Below are 11,081 nucleotides of genomic sequence, written 5' to 3'. Positions count from 1 at the left end.
CATGTAGTATGTATGTAGCATGCATGTAGTATGTATGTAGCATGCATGTAGTATGTATGTAGTATGTATGTAGCATGTATGTAGTATGTATGTAGTATGTATGTAGCATGTAGCATGTATGTAGTATGTATGTGGTATGTATGTAGCATGTAGTATGTATGTAGCATGCATGTAGTATATATGTAGTATGTATGTAGCATGTAGTATGTATGTAGCATGCATGTAGTATGTATGTAGTATTTTTTTTTTTTTAACATTTAACACATTAGCCGGATGATGGGACTACTACTGTCCCATCATTGGCTAATGTGTCAATCACTGTCATGGTAGCAGGCATCGCCAGATGGGACTTGTAGTCCCATCGGACGATGCTTGCACAGACCCCTGGACATCAGCACAGCCCCCCGGCAGGCCGGCACAGCCCCCCGGCAGGCCGGTACAGACCCCCACAGGGTGCACAGACCACCGGCAGGCTGGTACAGACCCCCACAGGGTGCACAGACCACCGGCAGGCCGGTACCGACCCCGGGCAGTCCACACAGCCCCCCGGCAGGCCGGCAGAGACCCCCGGAAGGCCCGAAATGACGGCGCATCATGATGCGCACACACCGCGCATCATGATGACGTCAGGCCGTCAATCAACTTTGAACTTCCGATTCCGATGCCGAATTCCGATATTGAAAAAATATCGGAAGTCGGTATCGGAATTCCGATACAGCAAGTATCGGCCGATACCCAATACTTGCGGTATCGGAATGCTCAACACTACTCATCACTAATAGTGACATATAGTTACACAGCCAAATGCAGTGTGGGCATTGGCTATGATATCAGGCGATTAGCTGTCACTGAGCTGCTCCAGTGAAGTGTATAATCGCCAAGACGTCCTGGTAATGTCCATTTGTGGAAACATGTTTCAAAGTAGGACATACTGGAACACCCAATGTGGAGACAGTTTTATAAAATCTATTATTTAATCTGTTGCTAGGGCTGGCGGAAGGCACCAAATAATATAAAGATGGTAATAAGGTGCGTTCGCAGCCCGGGGTCCGGTGTGCAGAGATGTTAACTGCTGCTCGGTAATGGTGGACACAAAATGGCGGTAACGCACTGGACACACATGGGTTAAACGCCACAGTTGCAACGAGCTCTGTTCTTTCATAGAGCTGCAGAATCGCAGACCACAGATGCTGTACTGTTAACTGTCACAGATGAATCAGCGCTAGTGTATGTGTAGTGTACAAGACTCTGCCCCAAGGACAACGCAGGGTAAAAGCCTATCTAGACCCACTAAGCGCACGGTGTCACACCTGCCATGCCTGGACAAATCCTGACTAATAAACTTTGCGCACTGAGTGCGCGCAGCGTCGCACTGGCGAACGCCACTAACTACCCTGACTAGGGATTCTAGCGCACTGACTGCACACGGCGCTGACTCTGCCTTCTACCTGCACTATCAGTCTAGGCACTAGCTGGCAGGACTGAACAACACACGCGTACCAAGGGTAGGGGTTTCATGAGTCAATCACCAGAGACATTCATATCTGCATACAACTCTCACTCCACATGGTCTATACGGCTGTGTGATACTTTTATATCTGCAGCCTTCCAGGACCTGGCTGATGGCCCAATCCGAGCTGCTTGAGGACCTGAGCATGTGACCTCCAATCACCAATGAGTGGTCGTCTCACGGGCATGCTCAGATAGAGAAAAGCAGGACTTAGGCCCAGGATCATCTGCTTGCAGCTGACTAATGCTGGTTGCTATAGCTGAACCTGGGGCGGCAGCAGCAACCAGACGCATAGCATTAGCCTGAGCCAGGCGCTGGGACCGACATCTCTGCGGCTGCAGAAGAATGGGAGACCGCAGAGGCCATGGTTCGGGATTCCCTGTGCAGCGGCGGGATCTCGACGCCTAACATCAGTAGTTGTCAGTTTTACGGTATTTGTCAGAACATATCTCTTCTAAGCTTGGCACATCTATGGCCCCTCTATTGGCCATGTGTTTTTGGTTTTCTGATGTTCTGTATATATAGCTGTGAGCAGTAACTGGACGCTGCACACATCAGCCCTTCCACTGTTGGACTGCACGGTCGGCCATTCTGTAGTGGGACAGCTCTGTGTACGGCTCTAGCTAGGAGAGGCAGCAGCCTCCCTTCTCAGGTTGTGGTATCAGCACACCAGGCTTAGTTTTCACACAGCACTTGTTCTAAACGTCGTGATTTTCGGGCGCAGGTCCAGGGTGACGTGAACCTGTAGCAGACACCTCAGAAAGTGTAATAAATCTCTTCTGAAGCTTTCCTGCGTTCACCTCCCACAAAAGCCAAACTAATGCCATGACGTCGCATCTCTTCTATTTATCGCCTACGGCGTGGAGTAAACTGTAAAGCTCCGCCCACTACATACGTCACATTGCTATGCTGAATGTGATTGATTAGTCAGGCCTGAGCGTTCGTCAGAAGCGCATGCGCAGATCATAATCTCGGTGGTTGATTGCTCGTGCTGCAGTTACGAAAAGAATCTGAGTGATAATAGGAGCGTCTGCGAAAATGGCGGCTAATGTCTCCACCAACCCGTCCCAGCTACTGCCGCTCGGTACGTAGACGCTATGGTTGCAGACTGAAGCTACCCGTTGCGCTATGCTGGGACTTGTAGTTGTGTAGTAGACATCGCACCGATTTCCAACCTTCCCCTTGTGTTTCCATAGAGCTGGTGGATAAGTGTATAGGATCCCGTATACACATCGTGATGAAGAGCGACAAGGAGATAGTGGGCACGCTGCTGGGCTTTGATGACTTTGTCAGTATCCTGTGTGCTGTCTGGACTGGGGTGGCGCCCCCTCTGGATGCAGGGCCACATTACAGTGCTGGCCTGTCTAGTGGATGGCCAGACAGCTATTTCTTGTGGTGTGATTTGTGGGCCATGAATGGTAACCAGGAAATGTAGCCGATGTGTCGCATTTACTACACGTCCCATCAGGTGTGATGATGGGTTACATGCAGGCCCAGCAGCGCTCACCGCACGTTCCTTGTGCACAGAACAATCGCTAATATGATATGCCAGTGATCACGGCCGGGCGATGTGCTGCAGAGACGAGGGAATTTTAAGCAAGATTTAGGCTGTGTGCCCATGATGCGATTTTAAAGCGTTTTTGCCGCGATTTTCGGCGCGAAAACGTTTAAAAATCGTGTACAGAACGCCCCCCCATGCATTCCTATGGCATTCCGCACATGCTGTGCTAATGCTGCGCTTTTTTCTGCGGCGGAATCGCATCGCGGAAAAATCGCAGCATGCTCATTCTTTTTTGCGGAATCGCAAAGAATTGCCGCAATTCCACACCCATAGGAATGCATGAGAACCACTTACTTCCCCCATGTGGCTATGCCCACCATGCGGGAAGTTAAGCGTCTCATGTGTGGTTGGTACCCACGGTGTGGAGGAGAGGAGACTGTCCTCCAGGCCCTGGGTACCATACCCCTGTAAAAAAAAAAAGAATAATAAAAAAATCGGGGTATATTTACCTTCCGGCGTCACCTTCCGGCCTCAACGTTCCCAGTAATGCTTTGCGGCAAGGTCCTGTGATGACGCGGTCTTGTGAGATCGCTATAGCAACGTGAGACCAACGTCATCACAGGTCTCGCAAGGCGTCGCTGAGGCTGCGCGGGACGTCGGAAGGTAAATATACCCCGATTTTTTTTTTTTAAATTTTTTTATCATTTTTAACATTCTATCTTTTACTATTGAGGCCCCATAGGCAGCCTCAATAGTAAAAAGCTGGTCACACTTGTCAAACACTGTTTGACGAGTGTGACCAACCTGTCTGTCACTTTCCAAGCGATGCTTCAAATCGCTTGGAAAGTGCTTGAATATCGCACGCGAAAATCGCGAACATAATCGCGGTAAAATCGCGCAGAAAAAAAACGCGCAATTTCTGGGAAGGAGTCTGGTTTTGAGTGTCCGGATTAAAACGCAACGTGGGCACATAGCCTAAAAATCATTTTCTGCTGGGCGGCTGTCGGCCTGGGTATAATACCTGGTTATCTAGAAGCGGGAGTTCCTAATAATCGCCCAGTGGAGTTGATGGATCCGGCACTTAAAGTTTTTCTATTAGTATTTTAAAGCAGAAGTATGGAAATGTGAACCAAGCTACAAGTCTGAAATCCCTCTGTGACTGCAGACTTGTGACTCGTCCCATTGTGCTCGCTGTGAGGATTCTCAGGTGCCAGGAGTGGTGGTCGTGTCACTGTAAGTATGCGATTAACATAGTCTCGGCCATATTCCGACTTGACTGTTTCCAGCCTCGCACAATACTCTTGCATTGATCCAGGCTGCACCCATCTTGTCAGAATGTGGCTGAGAGTGTGCAAATCACGTGCGTGCAATCACATGACCGCCGTTCCTATGGCCAACACATGAAAAGCCTCACAGTGGACGTGATGTGAGGATTCACAAGTCTGCAGTCACAAAGAGTGACTGCAGACTTGTAGCTTTAGACCAGACAGCCCATTTTAAGCAGATTGTCTACTAATACTCAGGCTAGGCCTTTACTATCAGATGCAAACGCTGAAAGGAGTGGAACAGCACATCATTACAGAGCTTAGTAAATGCTTCCAAGTTCTGCAGATCATCCCCTATTTAAATGAATGAAAGAATAGGCACCGATCTGTAGTCCTCCAGAGTGGCCACAAACTGTGCGACGGAGCGGTGGTTTCCCACTCTATACACATCTACTAGCAGCCAACCATTGGTGATGCCGAGTGTTACACTCCCACTGATTTGATACATAGCTGTCGGACATTTGGCAGTCTGCTCTGTATTGTGTATGCTATGCCAGTGAGGACAGGGGCAGCCAGGGCTCATTGATGCATAGGGACCAACGATAGCCTGTGCAGTCAGAATCCACAAAAAAGCTAGTGTAGCAACAGTGGCTGGAAATGTTAATGCTGGCCAAGATGGAGAGCTATCAGAACACTCAACATCGTAGCTTGCTGCCGAGTGGTCAGTGTATCCGTGCTCGGCACAGTGGGTAAGTGAGCATCCGAATTGGCCATAGTTGAAGGTGGCCAAGTCCAGTGAATCCTCTTTCCTTTTACATCACATAGATGGGTGGATGACTGCGCATCATTTATCTGGGGAAGGGAGCATCAGGGCACATAATGGAAAGAAAGGAAGCCATAGGGGAAAGTTTAATGTTTTGTTGCTTAGTATTAAATTGCTCAAAAGCTGATTGTATAGCACACCAGTCTCACACAGGCAATGCAAACTGTATGGGTTACAGTCTATTACCATATCTTTAGATTAGGTGGGCTGCCCTGCACCCCATGAGAGCAGACACCCTAGTTTACAAGGTCAAATATGCTAGGCTTGGCTGCACCCTGAAAAATGATGTGCAAAAAAAAAAATGAGATATTGGTTGATATTTTGGTCATGATAAGCTTGCAAGTCCTAACACTAAAATTAAAAGTAAAGCCACAAAAAGAGGAATAAAAATCTTCCAAAAATTCAAGAATTAACACAGAATTTTTTCTCAGCGTTAATTCTTGATTTTTTTTTGGAGGATTTTTTTTTTTTGCTCTTTTTTTGGCTTTGCTTTTAATTTCAGTTTTACTTTGGCCAAAAAACCCCCCTAAAAATGACCCCACGCGGAATAAAACCAATGTTTTAAATGCTACAAAGTAAAAGCAAGCAAATATATTGGTATTATAAAAGCATCTACTAACCCTGCAGATATCATGTCTGAAGGAGTCGTAAACTCTCAGAAACTGTCTCTGGAATAAACTCTTGCCTTTATTAACATAGGCGATGTGTCTAGGCTTGTATTTATTGGTCATTGATCCGTCCGATCAGTGGACACTAGCAACTTAAATGGCAGATATCTGGATTTAAAAATATAAAAATTGACTGTAAGAAGATCTTAGTCGCTGTCTATTGTCTTATTATAGGAAAGATGTATATCTTTGTACCGTGTTAGCCAGTAGATAGAAGAATATTTAATATATAATGGCTAACTGAAAAGATGGTAACACATTTCAAGCTTTCGAGACTACTCAGGTCTCTTCATCAGGCATAGACTAATACAAAATCTGACTTATTACTACTAATACGTGCAAATTAATAGTAGTAACAGCTTCCACATTTGGTCTTTTTGCCCTTGTTACTATGTTTCCTTAACTCTCCTGTTCAGATATGGTCCTAGAAGATGTCACAGAATTGTAAGTATAATAAAAATGATCTATTTTTTTTTCACTGGCCATTGTTTATCAGGATATTATTGTTAGCGTAGATAGAAGCCTTGGAAGTCGAAAAGGCTGTCCACTACTTGGACATCCTATTCTTAAATTCAGTGTTCCCACGTGTAAAATTTAAAGGAAGAAAAATAGATACTCAGTGCGCGAAGATGACCGGTGACGCTGGTGCTGGGGATTTTTTTTTTTTTTTCTTTTACATGGTGTAAAATCTGAGATGCGGCCACCGCCATCGTGTGCTTAGCTACAGCATTCTATAATGCTGTAGCTAAGCCCCCGATGTAACGTGAAAGATAAGAAAAACGAGTTATATTATACTCACCCGGGGGGGGAGCAGTCCGGTCCGATAGGTGTCGCGGTCCGAGTCCAGCGCCTCCCATCTTCTAGCGATGACGTCCTCTTCCTTCCTGTCGCGCTCCTGCGCTGGCATAAGGGTCCCGATGCACCAGCGATCCCGACAACGATATAACCTGGTAAGGATTGCTGGTGCATCGCCTACATAATCGCTGATGAGCTGCCAAACAGGCAGACACACCAGCGATCAGGACCCGTGAGGACGCTGATATCCAAGGTAAATATCGGGCAATTAAGCGCGCGTGTCGCTTAGTTACCCGCTGTGTACCTTGGATACAAGTGTGCTCACGCTGAGAGCTGGTATCCAAGGTAAATATTGGGTAACAAATTGTGCGCGGCGCTTAGTTACCCGCAGTTTACCTTCCCAGCGTCTGCTTACAGTGCTGGGAGCTCGCTGATCGTTGGTCTCCTGCTGCCACACGCAGCGATGCGTGTTGGCCATCGAGAGACCAGCGAGCAAAAAATGGCCCAGGACATTCCTGCACGATCAGCGATACTCTGCGGGGGGGCCGGTTGCTGATGCGTGCCACACACTGTGAGATCGCTGATGTGTCACAATATCAGCGATCTCGCTATGTGTGACGGGCCCCCAATTCTCTGCCCTGTTGAGGGTAGAGCAGAGTACTGCAGTGCACAGGCACTGGGAAAGGTCAGAGAGGTCCGGCGCCTGCGCACTGCAGTACTCTGCTCTGCCCTCAACAGAGCAGAGCAGTACGCCTGTGCTGCGACAGGAAGCATGGAGGAGGACGTCATCAACTAGAAGATGGGAGGCACCGGACCCAGACCGCGACACCCATCAGACCGGACCGCCACCCGGGTGAGTATAATATAACTCGTTTTTCTTAACTTTCAGGTTACATTGGGGGGCTTATCTACAGCATTACAGAATGCTGTAGATAAGCCCCTGATCATGGTGGCCGCATCTCATAGGCCAAAAATGAGGTGACAGATTCCCTTTAACTTACAAATTCTTCTGTCTAAACATAGACAGGCCTTTTATAGCCCACGCCTGCTGGATCCTTTGTTTATACAGTGGGTATGGAAAGTATTCAGACCCCTTTAAATTTTTCAGTCTTTGTTTCATTGAAGCCATTTGGTAAATTAAAAAAGTTTGTGTTTTTTTCATTAATGTACACTCCCCATTTTGACGAAAAAAACCCCAGAAATGTTAGTAATTTTTGCAAATTTATTCAAAAAGAAAAACTGAAATATCACATGGTCATAAGTATTCAGACCCTTTGCTCAATATTGAGTAGAAGCACCCTTTTGAGCTAGTACAGCCATGAGTCGTCTTGGGAATGATGCAGCAAGTTTTTCACACCTGGATTTGGGATTCTCTGCCATTCTTCCTTGCAAGATCCTCTCCAGTTGCGTCAGGTTGGATGGTGAACGTTGGTGGACAGCCATTTTCAAGTCTCTCCAGAGATGCTCAATTTGGTTTAGGTCAGGGCCAGTCTAGAATGGTCACAGAGTTGTTCTGAAGCCACTCCTTTGTTTTAGCTATGTGCTTAGGGTCATTGTCTTGTTGGAAGGTGAACCTTCGGACAAGTGTAAGGTCCAGACCACTCTGGAAGAGGTTTTCATCCAGGATATCTCTGTACTTGGACGCATTCATGTTTCCTTCAATGGCAATCAGTCGTACTGTCTCTGCAGCTGAAAAACACCCCATAGGTTGATGCTGCCACCACCATGTTTCACTTGTGGGATTGTATTGGGCAGGGGATAAGCAGTGCCTGGTTTTCTCCATACATACCTCTTAGAATTATCACCAAAAAGGTCTATCTTTGTCTCATCAGACCAGAGAATCTTATTTCTCATAGTCTGGGAGTGCTTCAAGTGTTTTTTAGCAAACTCTATGAGGGCTTTCATATGTCTGGCACTGATGAGAGGCTTCCGTCGGGCCACTGCCATAAAGGCCCGACTGTTGAAGGGCTGCAGTGATAATTCACTTTGTGGAACTTTCTCCCATCTCCCTAGATTGCATCTGTGGAGCTCAGCCACAGTGATCTTTGGGTTCCTCATTACCTCTCTCACCAAGGCTCTTCTCCCACGATTGCTCAGTTTGGCTAGACGGCCAGGTCTAGGGAGACTTCTGGTGGTCCCAAACTTCTTCCATTTAAGGATTATGGAGGCCACTGTGCTCTTAGGAACCTTGAGTACTGCAGGAATTCTTTTGTAATCTTGGCCAGATGTGTGCCCTGCCACAATTGTCTCTGAGCTTCTTGGCCAGTTCCTTTGACCTCATGATTTTCATTTGGTCTGACATGCACTGTGAGCTGTGAGGTCTTATGTAGACAGGTGTGTGCCTTTACAAATCCAGTCCTATCAGTTTAACTAAACACAGCTGGACTCCAATGGAGGAGTAGAACCATCTAAAGGAGGATCACAAGGAAATGGACAGCATCTGAATTAAATATGAGTGTCTGAGTAGAGGATCTGAATACTTATGACCATGTGATATTTTGGTTTTCCTTTCTACATTTCTCTTTTTTTTTTTTTTTTTTTCCATCAAGATGGGGTGCAGAGTGTATATTAATGAGAAAAAATGAATTTTTTTGAATTTATCAAATGGCTGCAATGAAACAGAGTGAAACATTTTAAGGGGTCTGGATACTTTACGTACCCGCTGTAGGTATCCATAGTCTTTGCAATGAAATCTTTGATACATCTACAGTATTTCCACAGCAAAGTCCACACTGAAGAAAGACAAGCCTATCTGGCCCTTGTGGACGTACTCCTCGTGTTCAGTTTTCTTTGTGGATCCTAATTAGATTTAGTGTGCACTCACACTGCAGACTTATTGCAGACATTTCTACCACTAAAAAATAATTTGTGTTCATCTAAATGGGGTTGAGTTCACCTAGAAATGTTGGTATTAATGTGTATATTTCTCTTCTGCTTTAGTGAGATCACACCTGAAGGACGACGGATTACGAAGCTAGATCAAATTCTGCTAAATGGAAACAATATCACAATGGTAGGTGACCAAAATCATTAGTTTTATATTGTCTTGTACCTCTTCCATGTTTGTATTAATTCCTGATGTAAAATACTGGAAAGTGAAAGTAGCACACCCCCGGACTTTACTTGACAGCTCGCTGTGCACAGATGTGCTGCAGAGCGACATGTCAGTCTGCGGGCCAGCTTACAGTACAGTGATCGGTGGCTGCAATCACTCCCTCCACAGCCCTCAAGACTGAAATTAGGCAGCACCTGAGAAGAAATAACTTGGTTTTCTCCCAGTAGCTGCACTTTCATTAAGGCAGCCAGACAGCAATGCAGTACTACTTATCTACAGATTTTCTATATCTGCAGGTAAATGGCATTTACCAAAGTGACAGGTTTCCTATAAAGCAAATGTCAGATAATTGAACGATACCTAACTGATAAATACAGGTTTTGACCTGACTGCAAACTCTGCCCAACCTATAAAAATAAAAGAATCACTTTATAAGTTTGGCACTTGCAGTAAATGAAATGACTAGAAGCTACAAAAAATGCTTTGTCATATGATTTTCCGTACATTACTTGTTTTTTTGAGTAATTTCCATATAAGTTATAGCAAGAGTGATAACTTACACACAGTACATGAATAGTTGCATCTGTTTGCATTGTATATGGTTTTATTACTTACGTCTGTGTTTCCTCTTCAGCTTGTACCTGGAGGAGAAGGCCCTGAGGTATAAATGGACTGTGAAGCAGAACAAGTTACCGCAGCTTTATTTATATTTTTTGTTGGCCTCTTCAGGGGTGAAGTGGAGAACTGTTTTCCATACCTTCATGAGGATGAAGATTTTGGAGGAATATATCGACTCTTTATTTTGATACAATGCTTGTATTCATCATTGTGCTTCTAAAATAAAAGATTTATGTTTTGTTATGAAATGTTTTTTCCATAATAGAAGAGAGAGTGACTGCAGAAATATTTTGCATTATGAAAGGGGTTGTCCCAGAAACATTTTAATTATGGTATTATATTTTGGTGCAATCACTTCCACACTTGGATGTGTTTAAATAAAATGTTCTTGTGCTGAGATAATCTTATAAATGTGCCCCTGCTGTGTACTGTGTAATGACCGTGTCTGACCGTGCATGGTCTGATGATATCTCAGATACTGGCCAGGGGAGGAAGCAAGAGTATACAGACAGGACAGCAGGGGATCACAGCTGATTCTTTCTGTGAGGTAAAACAGACAGGGAAATGATTTTCCTTATAGAAACCTGCAGTTGCAATCCTCTGCTGTAATGTCTGTATCCTCTTTTGCTCCTGCCCAGGAGCTGTGTTTTGATCAGACCATGTCCTTGCTTGTTCAGACACAGCCATTATGCAGTACACTGTAAGGGCACATTTAATAGAGGTGAGCAAAAAAAGATTTGTGCTGTACAGTTCCAAACTCTGATCCAGTCCTTATTTGCAGGCGGATTTCATGTCTGTGTCTGGCATCTTTTCCCTGGAATCTCCTGTGTGCGTCTGCTCCATTTC

General features: G+C 45.4%; 1 protein-coding gene across 2 annotated transcripts; it reads left to right on the top strand.

Annotated features, from left to right (window-relative positions):
• The first annotated feature begins 1,776 nt into the window (after positions 1-1,776).
• On the top strand, positions 1,777-10,483 carry LSM5 (LSM5 homolog, U6 small nuclear RNA and mRNA degradation associated). 2 transcript variants are annotated; one of them, XM_073549938.1, is made up of 5 exons: positions 1,777-1,941; positions 2,707-2,802; positions 6,184-6,211; positions 9,503-9,575; positions 10,252-10,483. In XM_073549938.1, exons 1-5 carry the CDS (start codon positions 1,875-1,877, stop codon positions 10,282-10,284), a joined length of 297 nt encoding a protein of 98 aa, XP_073406039.1. In that variant the 5' UTR covers positions 1,777-1,874; the 3' UTR covers positions 10,285-10,483. The 2 variants fall into 2 exon arrangements, with proteins under 2 accessions (XP_073406039.1, XP_073406040.1); XM_073549939.1 differs by lacking the exon at positions 1,777-1,941 and adding an exon at positions 2,437-2,594.
• The last annotated feature ends 598 nt before the right edge of the window (positions 10,484-11,081 follow it).

This window comes from Dendrobates tinctorius, unplaced genomic scaffold (assembly GCF_039654945.1).
Source record: "Dendrobates tinctorius isolate UK_male_01 unplaced genomic scaffold, ASM3965494v1 ptg000162l, whole genome shotgun sequence".
Taxonomy (NCBI): domain Eukaryota; kingdom Metazoa; phylum Chordata; class Amphibia; order Anura; family Dendrobatidae; genus Dendrobates; species Dendrobates tinctorius.
Note: the sequence above shows the minus strand (reverse complement) of the source record. Positions and strands in the feature narration are given on the sequence as shown.

Bases quoted from the DNA above. Each gene is read 5' to 3' on its own strand.
- LSM5 (XM_073549938.1), top strand. From the start codon at position 1,875: ATGGTTCGGGATTCCCTGTGCAGCGGCGGGATCTCGACGCCTAACATC. The intron at 1,942-2,706 runs GTATTTGTCAGA...GTGTTTCCATAG, and splicing joins CAGTAGTTGTCAGTTTTACG to AGCTGGTGGATAAGTGTATA. The intron at 6,212-9,502 runs GTAAGTATAATA...CTTCTGCTTTAG, and splicing joins CTAGAAGATGTCACAGAATT to TGAGATCACACCTGAAGGAC.